Raw genomic sequence first — 21,900 nt, 5'->3', positions numbered from 1 at the left:
TCTTTAAAATAAAGAAAACCCTATTTGTCCAAAATACTGCTGTGAAAAGGCCACATGACTAAAAATGAATCACGTTTCATTTCCTATTCCATTCTGTTCCCCTCCTTGGGGGGAACTAGTCTAGATCAGTTGTGGGTCAGGGTCAGTCCACTCAAGTACAAGCATACTGACTCACAAGACTTAAACAAAAACAAAGTATCTTGTGATTGGCTCTTTCTTGGAAAACATGCATTTCTTTGTGTGGGATTAAGAGGAAAGAAGGAAGCAGAACCTGGTTGAACAGTTCCAGCCACTGGCAGCTGTTAACGTTTAACTTTTATTTGAAAATGTTAAGCTTAAAAAAAGGTGAAATTAAGTAGCTCCAGCTACATATGGACTTCTTCCCTGCACCTGAATTCTACAGTCACATCTGAATTAGTCGCTATTACTTCTGTGTACAATCTTAGTAGTTCTTCCTCATGCAGCACAATTCCTTCAGTAACTCTACTGGCCAGGCTCTCTGCTAAGAGCTGGGAAATCAGGATAAAGCATACAGATGGATTGAGAGTGTTTCAATCTTATGGAGGAAGTGCGCGTAAAATAGGTATCTTAAATCAAAGAATGGTAATAGACTATGAAAGTGTTAGCAAAAGCAGGTGCCAGTGCTGGGAGCACAGCAAGAAAGTATGCAAACCCGAGAGGAGGGTGGATTAAGCGCCGGCCTGTGGAGTCTGGGACATGATGGGCTCTCCGGGTGGAACCCTGTGTTATGCACTCACACACAGACCTCTTGCTCCTTCTCTTGCTCTCTTCTTGGAGGAGCTCCCACCTGTGTCCCAGCTCCCCTGTTCACTGGCTTCCTGTTGGCTTTGGTCAGGCACCATGCAGACTGCAGAATGGGAGGGAGCGAGGACAGGAGCATCTCTCCCCATCCTGAGGGGCCCCTGGACGGACTTCTGGCCTCTGCTGTGTCTCTCCTTGGCTCCTGTCCTCTCACTGTCTTCTTGCCCATGGGACAGTGGCTTCCTTCTGCCGCTTTGCTATCCCTACTCAGTCTCTCAGACTCTTCTGAGAGTACGTACCCAAGTCCCAACCATCCATTCTTCTAACTTACACAGCTGGAGGGCACAAACGCCTGGCTGAATGTGAATTCCAGACAATTAGCCAGCTGACTGTGGACCCTAGGGAGTCTGGGCAGCAGACTGGACGCTGATCTACAGCCAGGCAAATTGGTGAGTTTATACAGAGACAGGTGAGTAAAAGGATTCATGAACTCGGGATGGAACGCTGGGGAATGTGGCAATAGGCATGAGTCCAAAAAGAAAAAAATAAATCCATGGAAAGGAAAAATTGAGAACCAGAAAAATGTGGCATCCACTGAAGTCCAGGGAACAAGGTGCTATTTAGAACTAGCGTCTATCAGATAAGGTTTCTGAAGCCAGCAAGCAACTTACATACTCATAGACCAGAATCGACACCCAGGTCTCCTCTCTGCCTGCTTATGACCTTGGGAAGCATGCCCGGGACCATTCTCCCTCACACATGGTGTTCAGTACCATTTTCCTGGGCTCAAAAGCTCAAAACACTTGTCCAGACCTTATGTGCTCTTTGCGCTTTGGTTCCCATTTATATCGACGCACTATATGCTATTATTTACCTACTAGGTAATTCTAAGACTCAACTGAGGTAGCACATGAAATGAAGTTAGAATTACCGAGGGATCATTGCAGTCCATGAAGATAACAGATCTGTCAGATTTTATCACAGTAGTGAAAGACAAACTGGGCTCGTACATGTTCTCATGTGTTTGCTGAAATTAAACATTGATTTTGCATTTTTTGAAATAGTTTATTATTTGTTTAATAAAACCCAAATTATTGAATTTCAAACATGACTTTTACTTTAGAATTTGGTCCAGTAATTAATTTTTAGTGGACGATGTGTACACCATTTATTTGTTCTCAGATTCATATATTTAAGCATTTTCATAGTTTAAGTGCTGTTTTAAAATTGAATTTTGAAAGTCTCTAATTTATTGGTACATTTTAGATATACATAAGGACCACATTCATCATAGGGAATCAGTACCCGAACGTAATACATTTAAATTCTTACTTTTTTCCCATTCCCTTTCCCTACCTTCAGCCCCTTTTCCCCTCCTTATTTAAAAATCCTTTGTTTGCATTGTTCCTGCTTCTCTCATTTTGATTTCTCTTCCTTCCTTTTGCCCTCTCCCTCCGTAGTTCCCCTTCCTAACTGAACATTTTCTTCCTATTTCATAATATGTAGTATACATTTTGGTCCTTATTTCCCTTCTGGTTTCTCACAGTAGAGAAATAATGCAATATTTACACACGTGTCTTTGATTTATTTCACTTAGGAGTGCACCTTGAGGTGCACCCATTTGCCTAGGAATGGAGTAGTACTCTACTGTATTAAATAAGCACATCTTATTTATTTATTCATTGGTTGATGGGCATTTGGGCTATTTCCAACTTTTAGCTGTTATAAACTGTGTTGCTACAAACATGGGTGTGCACATATCACTATGCTTTTAATTTCTGGGGGAAGATAGCAAGAAGGGGAATACCTGGGTCAAATGGAATCTCTAGTTTTAATTTTTTGAGGACTCTCCACACTGATTTCCACAGTGGTTGCACCAGTCTACACTATCACCAACAGTGGACAAGGGCTCCTTTTTCCCCATTGCCCTGCTAGCATTTGTTATTGGTTGATTTCTTGATAACAGCCATTTTTTTCTGGAGTGAGACGGGATCTCAGCATTTTCATTTGCATCTCTGGAATGACCAGTGATAGTGAACATTTTTTCCTATATTTATTTGCTGTTTCTACTTCTTCATCTGAGATCTGTATATTCATCTCACATGCCCATTCTTGGATTGGGTCTTTACATTTGGGGGTTCTGATTCTATATATTCTAGATAGCAGTCCTTTGTCAGAAGAACAATTGCAAAGATTTCTTCCCTTGTTTCTCACTTTGCACTAAACTAAAATCAAAACAGATCAAAGATCTAAATATTAAAACCAAAACACTAAATCTGCTGGAAAAGAGAATAGGTAGAACTCTATTGCAAAGAATCAATAAGTGGGATTTCATCTTATTAGGGTGCTATTCCAAAGAATAGCTAGGAATATTCCAAAGAATCAATAAGTGGGATTTCATCTTATTAAAAAGCTTTTACATAGCAAAAGAAATTGCCAGTAGAGTGAAAAGACAACCTACAGAACAGGAATAAATCTTAAGATTGATTTTCTGTTTGCATGATATGTTAAGGAAAATATTGTTTTTGCCATTAGCATTTACATATTTTAAGACAAAGAACTGATGATGTAGGATGACAATTTAACCCTACTCCAGGACCGTAAGCACGAACTCACCTTCCGAGTCTGCCAGTCCTCCTCCTGAGGGCTGCTTTACAGGCTCCTGTCCGTTCTGCCCCATCTTCCCTCTGTTTAGAAAAAGAATTATATGTATACTCATCATCCCCTGGGATGCAAATAAGGAGATTAGCTTTGTAAAGATAAAAGGGCATTAGATATTCAGACCTGCAATGGATTATTTGAATGACAAATATGCGCGCTGTCATGTGAGTTTTAAGATGGGAGCTTATTTATTATTCTAACTTGGTCCAAACAATGTCTCAAAATTCCTAAGTTTTATTTGTAGAATCATTTATCAAACAATCACACTATCATGAAATTTTCAAACCTGTGAAACAATTTTTTTCCATTAAAATTTCTTTAGCTGGCACATACAAATGTAAATGCTCACATTAATGGGCCCATTGGTACATGTACACAGAGTGCAATGTCCACACTGGATCAAATCTATCAGCCCCTTCAAAAATTATTAATGTTTTCTCCACTTTTAATCAAGAAAGAATTTTTATATCTTTATAATGCTTAAAAATGAGATTTTAGTGCTTGCTTTGGTAGCATATATACTATAAATGAGCTTCTAGAGATTCTTTTGTTAGAAGGGAAATACTGAATTAATAACATGAAAATAATATTGAAACCCCAAAAGATATTTCTTGAAAGAAGAGATACAAATAATCAGCAGATATGTGGAAAAATGTCAACACTTGCAGTGATTGGGGAAATGCAAATTAAAGCCACCATGAAGTGTCCCTCCCTCCAGTAAGGGCGGCATGACAAGCATCAGAGCACAAGGAGAAGAGAGAGCCCTATCACTTGGCGGGGGTAGCCATCCCCACGGGCCATCGTGGGGAACAGTACGGAGGTTGCGGAACAACTGACAGCAGATCTACCGTGTGATCCAGTAATCCCGCTACAGGCTCTGGGAGTCTGTCTGTGAACATTGCATGCCCACCTTCACTGTGGCGCTATTCATAATAGCCAAGAAATGGCAGCATCAAGCTTCAGTGTCCACCAGCTGATGGGTGGGTAAAGGAGATGTGGGGCACACGCACAATGGGATATTGCTGTAGTGGTGATACACTGTGTCTCCTTGAGAAGTTTGGAAGGTTCACTGAGCAACTCAGCAGGGGGCCAGGGTCCTCACCCTGTAAACATCCTCATCCTGCGCAAGAGGGCACTGAGATGGGGTGAGTGCTACACCTGCCCTGGGAGGGCGTGGCCTGCTTACAGTTTAAGGGAGGCAAAGAGGCTTGCTGTCTCCACTTTCGTTCTTGCTGCTTTTGCTGTCTTCTGTGACCTTGAGTTGTTGCCCCAGTGTCATGCCACCCTGCCTTGGAGCCAGCTGATTACAGACTGAAACCTCCACAAACTGTGAGCTAAATAAACCTTTCCTTCCTTAATTTTGGGTGTCGGGTATTTTGTCCCAGCAACAAGAGATAAGTAACTAAGACAATTGTTCAGGCATGAAATGGGTGAAACCCTGTCATTTATGACATTAATGGGATTCATAAACACAGGTAGGGCAGCCATACTGCAGGCTTCACTGTGGATCAAACATGATGAACTTGCAGAGAGAGAGTGGAGTGATGTGGACCAGGGCCCAAAAGTGGGGGACAGAGGGGGACAGAGGTGGGGTGGCTGGCCAGGGAGCACTGGTTACTGTTAGATAGAAGTAAGTGGGCACATGTTAAGGTGCAGTAGGGTGACTATTGGTAAAGATAGGGTACTGTGCTGTCCAAACAGTTAAGGAAAAAAGTATTTGAATGTTCTTTCACCAAAGAATGAAAAGTGTCTGAGCTTTGCTCACCACATACGCTTTTCTAGACTTGAACACCAGACAATGCATACAGGCATCAAATCGTCACCTGGTAGCCCATATCTATGCATGACTTTACATGTTAATTAAAAATGAAAACTATTCATTTACCTAAAATATTGTAATAACATAGACTTTTAGCTTTACTTAGTGATAGTTTTGAAATTCTTCCTGTTTTCAGCTAGTTTCAGCTAATTTATATAAAAAATTAATACTGTTTCTTACATGTGTCATACAACATTTTAAGAAAGTAAATTTTCTTTTTGCTTATATGACAAGAGAATAAGCTTGTAGCCAATTTAGTGAGGCTTTGATTTAAAAGAGAAATAGGAGAAGGGAAAAAACCAAAATGCCCTATGGTAAGTAGGTAAAAACCATATAATTTCATTTTAAATGTTCAGATATTGGGGAAATAACATAATTAAATCTATGAAAGTTATAACTTTGTTATCAGTGTTGAATTCTGTATTCTGAAAGGTACAGATAAACTGGAGGACATGAATTTATCTGCTGTGCAAAGGCTTTATAAATTCATGTGATATTCACAAGTTAGAGAGATGTGGAATAAATTTGTTGAAATTCTTCTCACACTGGATCATCAAAGGCCAAGGAGTAATGAGACCTGGTTAGTTTTAGGATTATATCCAATAATGTAGATAGGTACAAAAATTCTACTGAAGTCCATAGGCCAAGTCTCAGAAAAAAAGAACAAATACAAAAAGGCCTCAGACATGAAGCTCATAAAATAATAATTTGCTTAATTTAAGTTGGAAAAATGTCACAAGTATTGCAGCATATACACTATAAAAACAGATTTTCTCTTTTTCTTTTATAAACCAAATCATTAACCGTTGATAGTATTTTGGTGGTCAAAACGATATACATTATTTCAAAGAGAATAATAAAAGAGAACAATAGCAAAATAGAAAAAGACAAAACAAAGCAAAAACAATAAAAATGATACAGGGTTTCAGAATAAAATGATAGGAATTAGGAGTGGTTGTTATATTACATACTGGTATCTTCAACAAAGTTGCTCAGATTAACAGATGTGAGAATGCAAGACTGATCAAACATTAAAGAGAATAAAAAAAAAAAAAAATACAGAGCTTCACTAGACAAGTTGATAGAAATTTCCCAGTGGCTGTTGTATTGCCTATTGTTGTCTTCAAATTCGTTGTTCTGATTACCAGATGTAAGCACGCAAAATTGGTCAAAAAGAAAAAAAATTAGGTATTAATTGTTCCTTTCAATATACCATTAGACATCAGCAGTACAGTTATCCCAGTTATTCAAAAGGATATATGTATAAAAACTTTAATAATGTTTATGTTAATTTATGAAACCTTCATTAAAACAAAGAGAATTTCTACTCCAAGAGCAGATTTCACTCAGCACTGGAGCACAAGAAGGACCCCTGTCATACCCTGGCCGGGGTGGCCAGCTGGGGTGCCGTAGGTGGCTGTGGCTCCACAGCCTCAGTGACAGTGCTCAGCCCTGCCCTCTTCACACTGGCTCCACACAAACCAGGGGGCACCGCTGTGCACCTTCACAACTCCATTTGCATGGAATGTAGAGGTCATGTTGTCTGCTCGTCACAAAATATTCTTTTGTTTTTTTCACGTGTAAAAAATATTTTAACATCAAAAAGCTCTTTTTAGCTCACAAGCCTTACAAAGCCAGGTGGCAGGCTGTGTTTGCCCTAGTCTAGATCCTAGGACATGGATATCCTGGTGATGTTTCCAATTTACAAGACTCGCTTAATTGGCAGGAAAAGGAAAGATCTGGAAGTTCATGTTGTGATATTGGAGCAGACATAATCTGCATATTTATCTTGAATGCTGCTCCATTTTGCCACCAGCATGACACAACCTATTCTAACATATCCTAAACACAATGTTTTAGTTTAGATTTTATTTGCAAAATGATATTCTTGAGTTCTAACATATCATGCATGGGTTTTATTTCAGGAGTACCCACCCAGGGTCCTAGACACTACTTAGTACTAGGTGCTATTTGTTCTAGAACATATGAAAATACTTTGAAATCTTCCATTTTTATTGCAGGGCAATTTATAGTTGAAAACTCTCCATGACAAGCACAGGGTAACATCTGTTCTGAGGATGACATGGGCTCTTGGGGTGCCTTTCAGTTTCTCCTGATTCCGGTAAATGAATCTATCTTTATCTCCCAAACCAATGTGTTCGGGTTCGCTCATTGTGTGACCAAAACACCAACACACTGCTGCTGAGCTCTAGTCTGGCAGGGATAAGTGATTAGCAGTTTTCACATTAAATACAGGTTGTACTAATGAAACTGCTGGTAGTGATGAGCCCTCATCCTTAGACTTCACTGGATTCACCCCTAATCTTTCCTGAGTAATGTATTTCTATGTAGGCATAAACAGACCTAGTGATTCAGAACTGTGTAATTATCTACTTATTTCCTGTGAAGGGTTAGGAGTATCTTACTCATCATGCTGTTAACCTTGCAATAACAAAGACCCACTTACATTCGTGGCATCGGGAACAGACTGGTGTCCCCGGTGGGGCCGCTGCCTTCGCTGTCCACGCTGTAGCCGCTGCCAAAGCTGCTGCCGGAGGAGCCGGTGGACGCCGAGCTATCTGCAGGCCGTGGGTTGCTGGGCTTTGCTGCATGGTGTGGGAAGAGTCAACACTACAGTCACTAAGAGGCTTGCCTGGTCTCCACATGCATAATTACAAGCTTTCTTAATGGATGCTTAGAAGCACATCTTTGCTAAGAACTCTCGGCTTCTCAAGCCGCCTTCCTCTTGCCCTCCTTAACCAGTTCCTCAGCACTAAGTAACTTTACTTGTTTATTGGCCATTAAAGCAAGACCCAATTACCACCAGGGAAAAACCATTTAATTACTCAGACTGAGTCAAATAGTACCAAATTACACTATTATCATGATTTTGTGTCTGGTATTACAACTGTGAAATTGTCAAACAAATAACAGTTTGGGTATTTCACTGAGAAAAGAATTTTGGGAAACTTTGGTAGCTAAAACTAGAAGAATAAAAGAAACTACTTAATTATTTTCCATATTAATAACCAATCACCAGTTCTTTTTCTCCTCAGAAGGGAAGATGCCAAACAGAGAGGTAAGTTCCAGAAATGATAATTCTGTGCTTTTCTGTGTGGGGATGTACCAACATCTCTTGAGATTTTAAAATTAAAGATACTTGTTTCCCTTAGGCATTTCATAGTTCATGACTCAGACTTATTTCAGAAATTTTGTAAGTTTTCTTTTTGAATTATGGATCCGTATGCCCATATTCTCAATCGAAACACAAGATTTGCTTCAAATTAGGTAGTAGAGTACAGGACTAATGTCGGCAGGGTTCTAGATTTGAAAGGAAATTTCGATGCAAAAAGAAGGAAGAGTAAAACAGTGCTGCCTTATATTTTGTGGAAGAGAAGGTTTTCTAGCAGGTTTTTGAAGCTGTTGATTTCTGTCTTCTGCCAAGGTGTGTGAGATTTGGTCATCTCAGTCTAGTTGTGACTCCCCATGACTTCTGCAGTGATGTGAGTCTTTACCACCTGCAGGCCATGGGGCTGGCAGTGCCTTCTAAGATGAGGCTAGGAGCAGCCCTGGGACCTGCCCTTCTTCCTCTGGTGATGCAGTTCCTCACAGCCTCTCCTCTTTTTCCTTCTGGGCTTCTGCAAGCTTTTTTTTTTTTTTTTTTTTTTTTTTTTTGAGCTTACATAGTCCCTGCAAATGAATTCCTCTCTGTTCTCTGCTAAATCTAGATGTGTTCTAAACTACAGAGCTACTTAGAATCCCTCTCCTCCATGAGTACATCCCTGCTCTGCTAGAAGTCTCTTAGATCATTGAATGGGTTTACACCACTGAAGGAAGAGTTAACCAAAATCCTGAGATCGCAACACTTTCCTTAAGGAAATACGTAAGAACACAATGAGTCTTAATCTGGGGGACTTTTGATTTACATAACCAAGACAATTGGAAAAATGTAGATACTTTTTAGGAAACCTCTGAGAACAGGGTATTCACCTATAGGGGAAGTAGGATCAAGTCTTTCAAGGGATTAAATTCTCCCTCCCTCCATTTGTTGTTTCCATGCTGGGAACAGGTATTTAGCAAAGGGTTATTTAGCCACCGCTGAACCAACTACTAGTTACACATAGAACTAGATTCACAGAAAGAGAATAGTTACAACATTTGTTCATTATTTCTTCAGTGTATGTAGAAAAATCCCAGATGGTGTATTTAATATAAAAGGAAATACTTTTTAAAAAGAATAATTTTAAAAATATAAAGGTAATATAACTAGCATATAAAATTATGGACATATATAAGGAGATTAAATTGCATAATCAACTGCTTCTGAACAAGGAAAGGTGCTATGCTTTTTGGCTGGCATTTTATAACCCAGCCAGGTACACTGTTAACATTATATAGTATTATATTGAATGGGAAACATGAATTTCATCAACCAAAAACATCTCCATATACTATTTTCAAAGACAAACTTTAATAAACATTAATTTAATCACTTTATCTTTACTCAATTAGAGCAATGCTATCCATGAACAAACTAATAAATGCAGGAGAATAACTATATTATGGAAATAATACCTTATTATTTACATTGCAAAACTTTTCTAGCTTTTCTTTCATCAACTATAGTTTTTATCTGATCTAATTTCTAATTTTATTCTCCTTTTGAGAAATATACATAGAATGTAAAGCAGCATAATTAGAAAAAAGAAAGGAAGCCAGAAAGTAATATAAGGGAAGATTTTTTTTTTTTGGCATCTTCCCTATCTCCTTGAAAAGAAATCTAATTTAGAAGGCCTGTGTAAATCTTCACTATTTTAAATGCAAACAAATATTTTAGAAGAAATATAAAAAGAAAATCCAGGGAACACATAATGGAATGAACCTAAGTCTATCTCATCTCTGCAAAATAGGATTCCATCTAATGTTGAAATTAGTGAGAAGTTAGATGACTAACTTAAATGAATCTAGATGCTTGGCATTATCATAAGAAAAAGTCTGGTCCCTGATCATATTCCAAACCTAATGTATAAGTATAGTGTAGAGATGGTCCAGCTTTAGAAACTTTCTGAAAATTAAGTTAAAATGAAGAATGGACCTTCACTTTTTACTGGGTTATACCTCCCTACAGTAGCAGAAACTTCTGTGCAGCATCGAAATGCAGAGGTTTTGACAACCTGGTGCTAACAATCCCAGTGTTTTAATGGCTCTTTTCCCAAAATTTGAAACAACGCATGCACTTTCTAATTCCTCTTTCTTGAAATAGATCCGAAATAAGAAAACATCAGTTGTATTACACTGAGAAAAGTCTACATTACTACAAACTTTTTAATGAGCCAAATGCTATTCAGAGTTAATATGGAGGCTAGATCTTGTATAATTTCGGGACAGGTAAAGATTTCAGCTAGTTCTTTAGTTTGCCTCTCAAGGTTGGTTATTGGTCTGCTTTCTGTCTCAAGGCTGTGGTCAAGAAGTAGTTAATGAGTAAATAAACAAATAACCATGCATTAATATTCTTTGTCTAAACAGAACATGAAAACATCTGAATGGTTTGGTAGATAGTGTTTCACTTTTGAATCCAACTATGAATCTTTAAAAAAAATCTCTAATCAAAAAACCACTTGAGAGCTGGGAATACAGCTCATTGCACAGCACCTGCCTGGCAAGGGCGAGGTCCTGAGTTCAATTCTCAGTACCAAAAAAAGAAAGAAAAGACACTTGACATAGCCAGGTTGATTTCTCCTCATGTTCTTTGCCAACAGAACTTCAATGAATCAATTTTTTTGTAGGTTTCAAAATCAGAAATAACAACTTTAATCTGTCCTACCATGTAGAAAAATATGATCATCAGCTAGGTTTTTTAAAATAATCCTGATCTCAAAAAGCTGGTTTGAATGAAGAAACCATTTAACAGTAATGCACTAAACAGTGGAAAGCATAGATTTGTGAATTGTCCCAAAATATTAAATGTGCATGTCTATTTAGACTTCAGTAACAAGAAAAGATTAGGAATGGTAACTGCATGGGAGCCAAAGGCTGGGAAATGCTAGAATCTGTGCTCTTTGCTGGCTTGGCAGACAGAGGTTTGGTGAGCTCTAGGCTTACTTAAGTGTAATATCTCTGTCTTTCTATGTTCCTGAAGGAAATAATATTTTAAAACATTAAAACTAACTATGGTATTCTGCAATTTCGTGATTTCAAAGTTAACAATCTGAAACATTGTACCTCTGCTTTATTCTTTCAACTCTACTTCAGTTTGGGAAGCACACACTGCACAGAAAGCGCTATGCGTGTCTCTGTCAAGTAGGAAAAAATGACTACTTTATGGATAAGTTGAGGATTTTAAAGAGTGAGGCACCTTTTGGAGCCAAGTTTTGGGAAGTGCGTGACTTTCTTTCCGAGGAGCTCACTGGGCTCTCAAGGAGGGGTGGATGGGAGGGACCCAGGTGAGGGACACCTGCGACTCTGACAGGTCCTGGGTCCCCTAGGGTGGCTTCAGACTGCTGGGCACCGGGATCAGTTACCGAGAGGGCATGTCGGGCCAATGAGTTTTATTTCCTGTGAGGGGAGTAGATCTGTCCTAAGTCATACTCAGACCTCCCTGTCTCCCATGGGTGCTGGGTGGTAAGACTGCTTGATTACTTCCTGCGAGGCGACTCCCTGCAATAAAGCTGGAGCTGTCTGCTGCACATCTGCCTTCGAGCAGTTGGCTCTCTCGGGTTCCTTTCTCCTCCTACTGTACTAAATATGCAGAATCTGTCATTGTGCCCGCCCCCAGTGGCAGCACCGTGCTCAGAGCCCAGGGACCCAGGCAGCCGGGACTGTAATCGTGGAATCTGGACCCAAACACCCTTCCTGCTGCACAGCCAGGATTCTGCTTTAGCACGGTGAAGACCTGTGGAGATTGAATGGCTCATCCAGTGCAGGTCACATATCCATCAGGAGAGGAAGAAGGAGCCACACTGGGCTCACACCCGGGGCTCACAGGGAGTAGGAGAGGTCCCTGTGCCTGAGGATCCCTGCTGGTGTGTCCCCCTGCCCCCCGATGCCGGTACCCGACACAGGCATCCACGATGTTCCAGGGATGGCTTGTTACGTAGACTCTGAGCTGCTGGTTGACACAGTATCATATTTATAGACACAGTCTGGGAGGTTTTAAGACTGTGTGAAATTCTTATTTCTTCATCAGTACTTCTCTTTATTCAAAAAGTTAAAAGGTGGAACTGAAATAAGTACCTAGCTGTTTTAGACGTCATGTATTTAGAGAGCATATTTTATTTTTTCTTTAGCTAGGGTTAATTTTGACTTAGCTGGTATTGGTTTTAGGGACCTTTCCTACTTTCTGACCTCTGCTTTTCCTCCCCTTCTATCCTTCTCTCTCTCTCCCGCCCTCCCTCGCTTTTCCCCGTTGTTTCATCGTTTTTCCCTCCCTCCTTTCCCCTCTTGCGGTCTAACCATCTGACTCTCACCTGTTACTGCTATTATGTTTTATTATTTTGCTGAAGGTGTTTTGTAGTTATTTCATTTTAAAATTTCATTTGAATGTGGACCTAAAATGCTTGATGAAGCCTTTACTGCTGTTAATACTTTTTCCTTTCCATACACATTTACCTTATGACTGAGATTTTCACAACATTTTAATGAACAGTGTGATCTGTATTTATTTCCTGCTACCATTGGAGTTTACCCTTCTGTTTTTGTATGTCCTAGGCATTGAGCTGAAGGTCTCTGCACTGAATTAGATTCCCTTGCCGCTATGCTTGCTTGGGTTTACTTGCTTAATTTCTACTTAAATAATGTCTTAATCCAATTGGTTTTAAATTCCAAAGTGAACAGCAGTATCAATACATTTTTTGTTAAATTTTGTCTAGTTACATTTTTTGTATATTTCCTATCACAATTAATGATTAATAGTTTAAGAAGATGGTCATATTTTAAAAGTACTTTAGTTTTTTTTTTCTGAACCTACATCAGTGTATTATCTATTTTAGAAAAAATAAAGGAACTAGCACACTAGAAAAGTGGGACAGATAGCCTGAAAAGAGTTCTTTGTAAGAATGTTCATATGCTCTTAAGTTACAAGTTTTCAGAAATAAAAGTATTGAAAATAGACAGCTCTGGCATCCAAAGCAGTCATTTGCAAATTATTGAGTTGGAAAGTTGAAGGAAGGACATTACTGAAATGTCTTTTTTAAATGACAAGGTATTAAAGGACTATATATACATATATATGTAATTATACACATACACACATAGAAGTATATCTCTATCTATCTATCTATCAGAGACACATCTATTACCAAGGTATTACAAACCTTAAGATATGGAATGTTACAGTTGCCTTTTCCTTAGAACTAAGAATGCAGTCCTTAAAATATACCTTGTTCACACAGTGTCTGTCAGAGCAAGACCGTCACCATCACCCCATCCATCGCCCCGTTTGTGACGGCCCAAGAAACTTGCTCACCCATTAACAGTGTTCCTGTTCTCTGGTTTCACACCCCTTGGCCTGATGCCTGATGCTTTTAAGACACTGTAATGAACAATTCAATTTTTTATGGGATGGTACCAGGAATTTACAGGTGTTTCCCATACAATCATTCATTCTGGAATTATAGATCAGTGATCCTAATTACAGGATCAATGATTATAGGGAACAGAAGTAATGGTATAAAACCTCAGCATAACAAAAGAAAATTGTTTTCACTAATACCCTGTATCTGGTAGAGGGGATTTTTTGAAAATGCAAAAGCATGGCATTATAATGCTTGCAATGAACAAAATGGAGCAGTGTCACCACTAACTTAAGGAACGTGTGGGACATCACATGCAGTCAGAAAATTAAACATATATATGGAAGAATGTGAATGAATAAAGAACTTATGCAGGAAATTCCTCTAATCCTTATCTTATAATTTGTTTTAATTATATCTTCTTTTTCTGAGGTATTTTTATCTCAGAATTAATTTTGGAAAAAAATCACTTCAATACAGTATAAGTGGGTACCAAAATGTCACAGTGAATGAGAAAAGAAAATTTGAGTAAAGTATCCTAAATGAAAATTAAGACTTTTACTTTATCTTCATATATTTAAGCTATAATTTTAGTGATGGTTAAATAAATAGAATGAACAAATAGTGTATCAAGTACAAGTTCTGATTTTGAGCTAATACTAATGCAATAAAGATCTTTGTCTTTAAAAGATTCATAGTAAGGATGATCATACATGAAAGATGATATTTAAGAGCTACACCATCTGGGCATGGTGTCACACGCCCATTATTCCTGCACTCTGGGAGGCTGAGGCAGGAGGATATCAATTTGGATCCCAGTCTGGGCAATTGAGCAACTTAGCCAGACCTTGTCTCTCAAAATAAAAAATTTAGGGTTGGGGATATAGCTCAGTGTGAAAACCCTGGGTTCAATCCCAACACTTAAGAGAAAAGAACAACAAAGACGTATATCAGTTATTCATGGGCAACTCTTAATTTTTTGATATTCATTTCATTCTCTTGCCACTGGCTTACACTATAGTTGCACTTGGTTCTTAGAGCGAATGAGAGAGAGAAAAAAAAAACATCAGGCAATAATAAAGAGCACTCTAACTGTGCCTCTTGACTGGAGAGTAATTCTAGAAATAGTTTAAAAGACTTTCTTACATAATCTTGAAACTGTACTAAGTTAGAGCATGAATGCTTTGATAAGCATGTCGTTTAAGGTGAAATTCAAATAGTTTGGCATAAAATTCTGCACAAGGAAATAAAGTTAAGCATATTGTCAGTGTAAATAAGTGGCAAAAGTAGGCAAAGGATACACGTGGTTAACGCTGTGACAAAAGCGGGTATTATTGGGTATTATTTTTCAGTTGCAAATGTGCCCGGGGGCCAGGGAGCATAGAGGAGCCCCAGACAGGCAGGGCTCACGTGACCCGAGGCACTGGCCTCCTTCAGGACTTTCCAAACAGATCCGTTACCTACGAACCCTCCTCCCATCGTTGGCTGAGAGAAAAAGAGAGCCAGAATAAAGACAAATAAACTTAATGCTGTGCCTCAGACGTCGGTGAACACACCGATGCTCAGCTGAATACAAACTGAAGTCAAGGCCTGTTTGCAAGTCTTTCTCCATCTCAGCTGATGGCAGACAAAACACATTTTCCTTGTACTTCCAATGCTTCCCGGAGATTTTCAACTTGGTTATTCCCTAAGTATCGCTCGGGTGGGAGACTCCCAGGGACAGCGACATTGCTCTGTTTTGTTCACTGCAGTGCCAGCACTAGCTTGAGGGATGTCTGGGACATCGTACGCACTCAGAAAATTAACAAATATGTGGAAGAAGGTGAATGAATAAAGAACCGATACAGGAAAGTCCTCTAATATTTTCCATAAGTAATGAATACCTGTTTGTGGAATCTTTTTTTTTTTTTAGCTTTCAAGATTTAAAAACTAAATTATATGTCTGAAATAAAAGATCAGAGTTCAGCAGGCAGTCAGAAGCTTTCCACTGTTCTGAAACTCCGTAAAAGTCCAACCTTCAGCTGTCCGCGCTTACGCCCCTGCAACTCACTCACAGCGTACAGCACAAGTAACGCACACAGCACAGCGCCACAGAAAAGGAACCGTGTGTGGACAAGTGTCTGCCTCATAAATTCTTCCTTCAAGATGAAAACAAAACGGAATGTCTCCCCTTTCTGGCACGACTGTCATCCCTTTCTTGTGACAGAGGCTTGGCAAAAGCCAAGGTGCAACTGGAGAGCCAGATCCAGAAGAAAGAAGTCTTGAATATGGGCATCGAATCAAAATTTCATCTAAATTATGCCAACAAAAGATTTTAATTTTGCTAGATACAGTTGAAGATTGTCACTTGTCTGCCTTAGTTATGGACTAACATTACGTGAGAAAGGAAAGAGGCCATTCCGAAGTGCAACAGGGAGACGGGTAAGCCGGTGTGATTTAGAAGCCAATGCAGTCCGCACATCCCGGCAGGAAGCCCTCGTTATCGGGTCTATCGTAGAATGATGATTGTGCATAAGCACCAGGTTGGTGGATCTTAAACACCTGTTCTGTGGTCTTTTTAAAGTCTTAAAGTGTATTCAATAATCCAAAGCCTATATTTTATGTAAGTTCTATCTACTGATATTATCTTATGCAAAATGAAGGAGCCTGGAAAACAAATAATGGACATGCACGTCCTCCACCTATGAATCGGTCGCCTTCCCACACATTGTGCAGCCCCTGGACAACTTCAGTGGACACTTGAGAACAAATGTGAGTAAAGGGCACTGCAATATGGGGGTGTTTGATTACACAGACCACAGAGGGCTCCTGGGACCTTTGAGGTCCGCAGCCACACTCTGAGAGTTACTGGTCCAGGCTGGCTGGGTGGGACAGAGAGCTGCAAACTGCAGAAGCGAGCAAGCCGCAGGGGCCTCCTCAGCTCCACCCGAAGCCACTGTCTGCATCAAGATCTCTGCGCAGGCCTTTGCTTTCTCATTCTTTTGTACTAAAATATCAATTATTTCTAAGCTTCTCCAGAGCTTGCTTCATCTAGAACTTCACAACTCTCTGAATATATCGTGTGAATTAAGTTATAGGCAGCCTAGAAATTGCATGTTTGCCCACAATGAGACAAAACAAAGCAACTGCTGGATAGCTCAAGGAACCCAGAGTAAATAGTGGTAATTGGCAGGCTACAAAATAATGTAGAAACTTCCCAAAAGGGGTTGCTTCTCCATGAAGTCTTTTTTCTTTTTTCTCTTATTGTGACAGGGTTTCGCTATGCAGTTCAGGCTGACCTTGAGATTACTTTGTAGCCCAGGCTGGTCTTGAACTCCTAATGATCCTCCTGCCTCAGCTTTCCAAGTGCTGGGATTATAGGCATGTGCCACCATGCCCAGCCTTCCATGAAGTCTTTTTAGTACTCTTTTATGTTAATAGTTGGATGAAGCCAGAACAGTGATTCAGTACTCGCTTTACTACGTATTTTAGCAATGAGAATGCTTTTAAAAAAAATCAATATTAAAAGTGAATAACAGATGCAAGTAGAAAAATATATGAATTAAATAGTTGTAAAAACGTTCATTTTCTATATTTATCTGCTCTTTTTTATATAAACTGTGAGATACCAGGCTCTTTTTTCATAAAATGTCAGCTAAAAATGAGTAGTGACCTATGGAACATCAGTTCTTGTTGTTTTGAATTTTAAATGTTTTATGGGGGAAAAGCAAATTTTGCTTCTAGGTTCCTTTTAAAAATAAACATGGCAAAATTTTTATTCTTTCTTATATGTGTAAAAATAGGGATCCATGCACCTGACCTTTAACAGCATTTTTCTCAAGAATTTATCTGCCTTGTGAGATTTGTGATAAAATTTTCATTTGTTTCTGCTCAAATTATCAAGTTCATTAATTAATTATATCTTTCAGTATCATTTAAAATATTAAATTACAAGGCTATGATTATAGTTGTTACTTCTACACATACACCTAAAGCACTCAATATCCGAATCAAAACTACATTTCTGATTTCAGTATGTTTTATTTTAAAATCCCTAAGTGTTCTTGGCTTTTAGGTGATTAATTACATATTTACACATACAGCACTAGAAATAAAATAAAAAATAATTACATTTTCACAGTGCAGCTCAGCATACCTGAAGATTCTCTTCGTCCTAGTCTATACCCACCTGTCCCCTCCCTCAGGCACACCGCATAATGGAGAATGGGTGAGATGTCATCATTTCACAGAATGTGTGTGATCCAGGTGGATGAAAAGTAAAAACAAGCAAGCAGGCACAGACAGAGAGCTACATGAAGGCAACACTGTGAAGTAGCCGAAAGGTGCGCGGCGCCCCCCTGCGGCCATGCTCGCCCCTACCTGACCAGAAGGGGCCTGCTCACCCTGCGCCCGCCTCCCGGTGTCCCCACAGCCCCTGCCGTCCCCCACGCACCTCCTCCTTCCCTCGCTTGCAGTCTCACTTCCTCGGTCCCATCCCTGGGGCTAATTCAAGAAACCAACTTTTTGAAAATAATTTTCTCAAGGCCCAGGTAAAATTATTTGCACCTGAAAGGAAGATTCCATGGGTATTCCTTGCTAAAGATATGTCCTAGGTAGCTTTAAAAAGACTTGGTATGTTAAAAATTAAGGCCTCTTCTGGTTAGATGAGGCACTAATATCCCATCTTCAGCACTTAGGCCCACAGATCTCATGCCTAAGTTTGATATTTCGATGGCTCAGCTGCTTTTTCTGTGCAAACCTCAGGAAATGAACACAAAAATGCCCAATGTGGACCAGATCAAAGTATGTGGCTGGCAAGGCAAAGGTCCATGACTACCACTGGAAAAGAATAAAAGTACCCACTGCTGGCAGGTCAAGAATGAAGGTCCTAAACAAGAGGGCATCACATGAGCAGAGCTGTAAATTATCTGCGGCTCTACGTGGATAGCAGATATTTCCCGCAATATAGTCGAACGACTAAGGAAATATTTGCAAATGGATGGGCAGTCCTCCTAAGAAGAGAGGGAAACCCTGGAAAGTCATCTTGATCTTCACAGACAACAAAGAATTCTGCGCCCCCACAGAATAAGAATAGAACTTTGAAGGGCGAAAATTATTCAAATTGATTCTCTCAGATTTTGTCAGATGCTTATCATTCCCACTTCCTTTGTATTTTGAACTGCTCAGGGATTGTTTTTAAATGCTTTAACTTCTGCTTTTGTACAAAAATACTGAAATGAGGCATGTGTGATCTCTTCTTGTTAAGGACAGGCATACATTGGTAGGGAGCCCAGTGTGGTTCCTCTGGTCATTTCTCCTTTACTTCTCTATGGGCTCTGTCTTTTCCAAGAACAGAGAAGTCTCAATTTGTTCTGACCCAAAGTGACCATCACCTTAGGGGCAGAAAAACATGAGGCATCTGTCCGTTCCGACCCTTTGGAAGCCAGAGTTCCTTCCCACAGAGAGAGCTGCTGTCCCCAGCCCCGCTATGCCCTGCCTCCCGCCCAGGACAGTGACTTCCTGAGTTGCTGGGTTACGAGCTCACCAGGGCAACCTGGGACAGGAAACTGACAGTGCAGCAAGCCAGCTTAATTCTGAATGGGGTCTCCAGCAGTGGACGGTGGAAGTAGCTCCAGGCTTTTCTCCTACAATTTGGCCACGCCGAGGAACTGGCGTTCATAAGGCCCTCACCCAAGTCGTTTAATTATTCATATTCTCACCTAATCTTTTTGACTTTCCCAACAGTGCTAGTTTATGATTGCCCAGGGAGGAAGGATGTACATACCCATTCTGAATGATGCTGCTACCTTTAAAACTCATATGTAAAATCTTAGTGTCAAAAAATAGGAATTTTCAAATTGCACTGAAAATGTGATTCATTAGATGCCAACTATATTAATCTTTAAGCCATTAAGAATGTCTCCTTTGGTTTTGTTGAGGTTTTTTTAAATAAATAAATAAAAAATTAAAACAAAACAAAACTAAAATTAAAATTTTAATTGTTAAAAAATTGTTAATTTTAATTGTTAAAAAAAATTAAAAATTTAATTTTTCTTGTAAGCTAAAATTAAAACTACTACTTCCCCTGGCTGATGTCTGTAACAGTAGGGTCTATCCATGTTCACCCAAACCCAGGGGCTTGGACCAAAATGCTTCCAAGGATTTCTGAACAAAAGCAGAGTTGATCAAGCCTCCGGAGGACTTGGTCAATCTATCTAATCTTTCTCTTCAGATTTCCTAGTGCACAACTAAACCCCAGGGGGAAAGAAAAAGTTCCTGTGACTTACTCCATAATTCTGGCTTGACCCATATACTATGCTAGTTCAAGCAGAAATCTGTTGAAGAGCTTACGAAGAAAAACCGAGAGCTCTTAGGGACAGTCTTGCTACCCTTGAGAGGAATGCCCCCAGATGTACCCAAAACTTCCTCCCAACCCTGCTGCTGCCTGCGGGGCTTGCTCAGTGGAGAGCTCCTGCCACTGCTTTCCAGTTCGGTCACCGGCCGCTGGAGGGGAGGCTCACGTAGGTCAAGGCTGAACTATTTTTGTCACCATTTCTAGCTACCTCTAATAATCTGAAAGAATTTTAGGGATCAGCTAAAAATAAGTAAATGACAATTGTTTTTGTTGAAATCAGAGGTGTCCGATTTCAGAAGGGTCAATGCATTTAAAAAGCGAAGGTCTCAGAGTCACAGACAAGGGTCACAGTAGCTGGTTCTGGACACTTCTCTCTGTGTGTTCTTGCATCAGCCTCCTACACCTCTGGCCTGGGGCTGTTTACCTACATCTGGGTAGGACCACCTCACCCAGTCAGTGTGAGAAAACGAGATCTGGATGACAAAATGCTTCAGCCAACATGAAGCACCATTTGAAGGTAGAATATTATTTTCAGAAGGAGGATGACATTAAGTGAACTCCTCTGGGAGGACTGAACCGGGGATTTTTACCCAGTCATGGAAAGTTATTTCTAATACTTCTGCAGAAAGTGACTAGTGAGCAGGAACTTGCTGGCTATATGTTTATATCTCTGGTTAGGTTTTCTCTCCAGCTTTAAACAAATTACACTGAATTTTATACAAATTTCATCCCACAGTACATGTACTATTAGGTACTTGGAAAAAATGCACAGTGCAATTATATTATTGGAACACTTAGAGTAGTAGAGAAGTAATATGTTTAAATTTTAGAAAATGGAGTACTTCATTTATCAACAATTAGGACAAAATTAAATAAGAATGAATTATATGTTATCTAGTTTTCCCTTTGTGATTTCAATAGAGTAACTTCTAATTCAAGTAGCATTTTAAATGAAAGGAATATCTATTTGAGCATTATTCAAAGAAAAGTGTTTAAAACATTTTTGTACGCATTTTAAGAATCACATCTATGATAAAACACTTACAAAATAATTATCTGGTAAGACCTAAATAATAATACTTAAAGTAAGGCATTGATTAAGGGAAGTGTTTGATTACTGTGACACGTATAATTAATGCAATACTTCAAAGAAGAAAATGAGTAACATGAAGAAATCAACTGAGTTTATTTCATGGAAAAAAGGTGAGAGGTGGAATTTTAAGTAATTTTAGAAAGTAAGACTAGCAGGAAAAGAGAAATTTTGTTCTGATGCTAATCTATTAACTGGGCTGAGAAAATACATGTTCAGAATTACACTAATGTTTAAGCTAATTATGTCCCCAATGATAATTAATGGCAAATTTAGGAGATATTTCAGTGGTCTGCCTCCACGCTGCTGTGTACACCTACTGAACCCAAATATGTGATTCACTGGGAGAAGAGGGTAGTAAATGTTTGTAATTTTCTGAGAATAAAGAGAAAGCAAAAAGAGTACAGGCCTGATTTTCATTTTGTGGCAAATTCAGAATAATAAACGAATATTTCAGGGCTCGGAGTTATGGAAGAGGGCTAACAGTGCTATCTATTTTTTAAAAGGTCTTTTCTAAAAGACATGTTTTTGAATTACATTTGAAGATATTCTTGGTCACTCTACTTGGATTCCCATCACTGGCAGCAGCATTCTTTCTTGGAGAAAATTCCAATTGTTGGGGTGACGTGAGGGGCAGATAGAAGCTTGCTTTCCTTTCTGAATATAGCTATGAGGCCCAAGTTAGCTGGTTCTCCAAAGCAAGACATCATGGGATTTATCGTGC

At 39.4% G+C, this 21,900-nt stretch overlaps 1 protein-coding gene across 1 annotated transcript in view; it reads right to left on the bottom strand.

Moving 5' to 3' along the window:
- Positions 1–21,900, bottom strand: part of Pclo (piccolo presynaptic cytomatrix protein) — a gene marked incomplete at its 5' end in the record, with an annotated part of 335,712 nt that overhangs the window by 37,787 nt on the left and 276,025 nt on the right. The window contains 2 exon segments of the mRNA XM_013510507.1: positions 3,379–3,449; positions 7,710–7,848. Coding sequence (XP_013365961.1) covers positions 3,379–3,449; positions 7,710–7,848 — 210 coding nt within the window.

The sequence above is a fragment of the Chinchilla lanigera genome, unplaced genomic scaffold (genome assembly GCF_000276665.1).
Source record: "Chinchilla lanigera isolate Chin_1 unplaced genomic scaffold, ChiLan1.0 scaffold00009, whole genome shotgun sequence".
NCBI classification, from domain to species: domain Eukaryota; kingdom Metazoa; phylum Chordata; class Mammalia; order Rodentia; family Chinchillidae; genus Chinchilla; species Chinchilla lanigera.
This window is presented reverse-complemented; position numbering and strand designations above follow the sequence as displayed.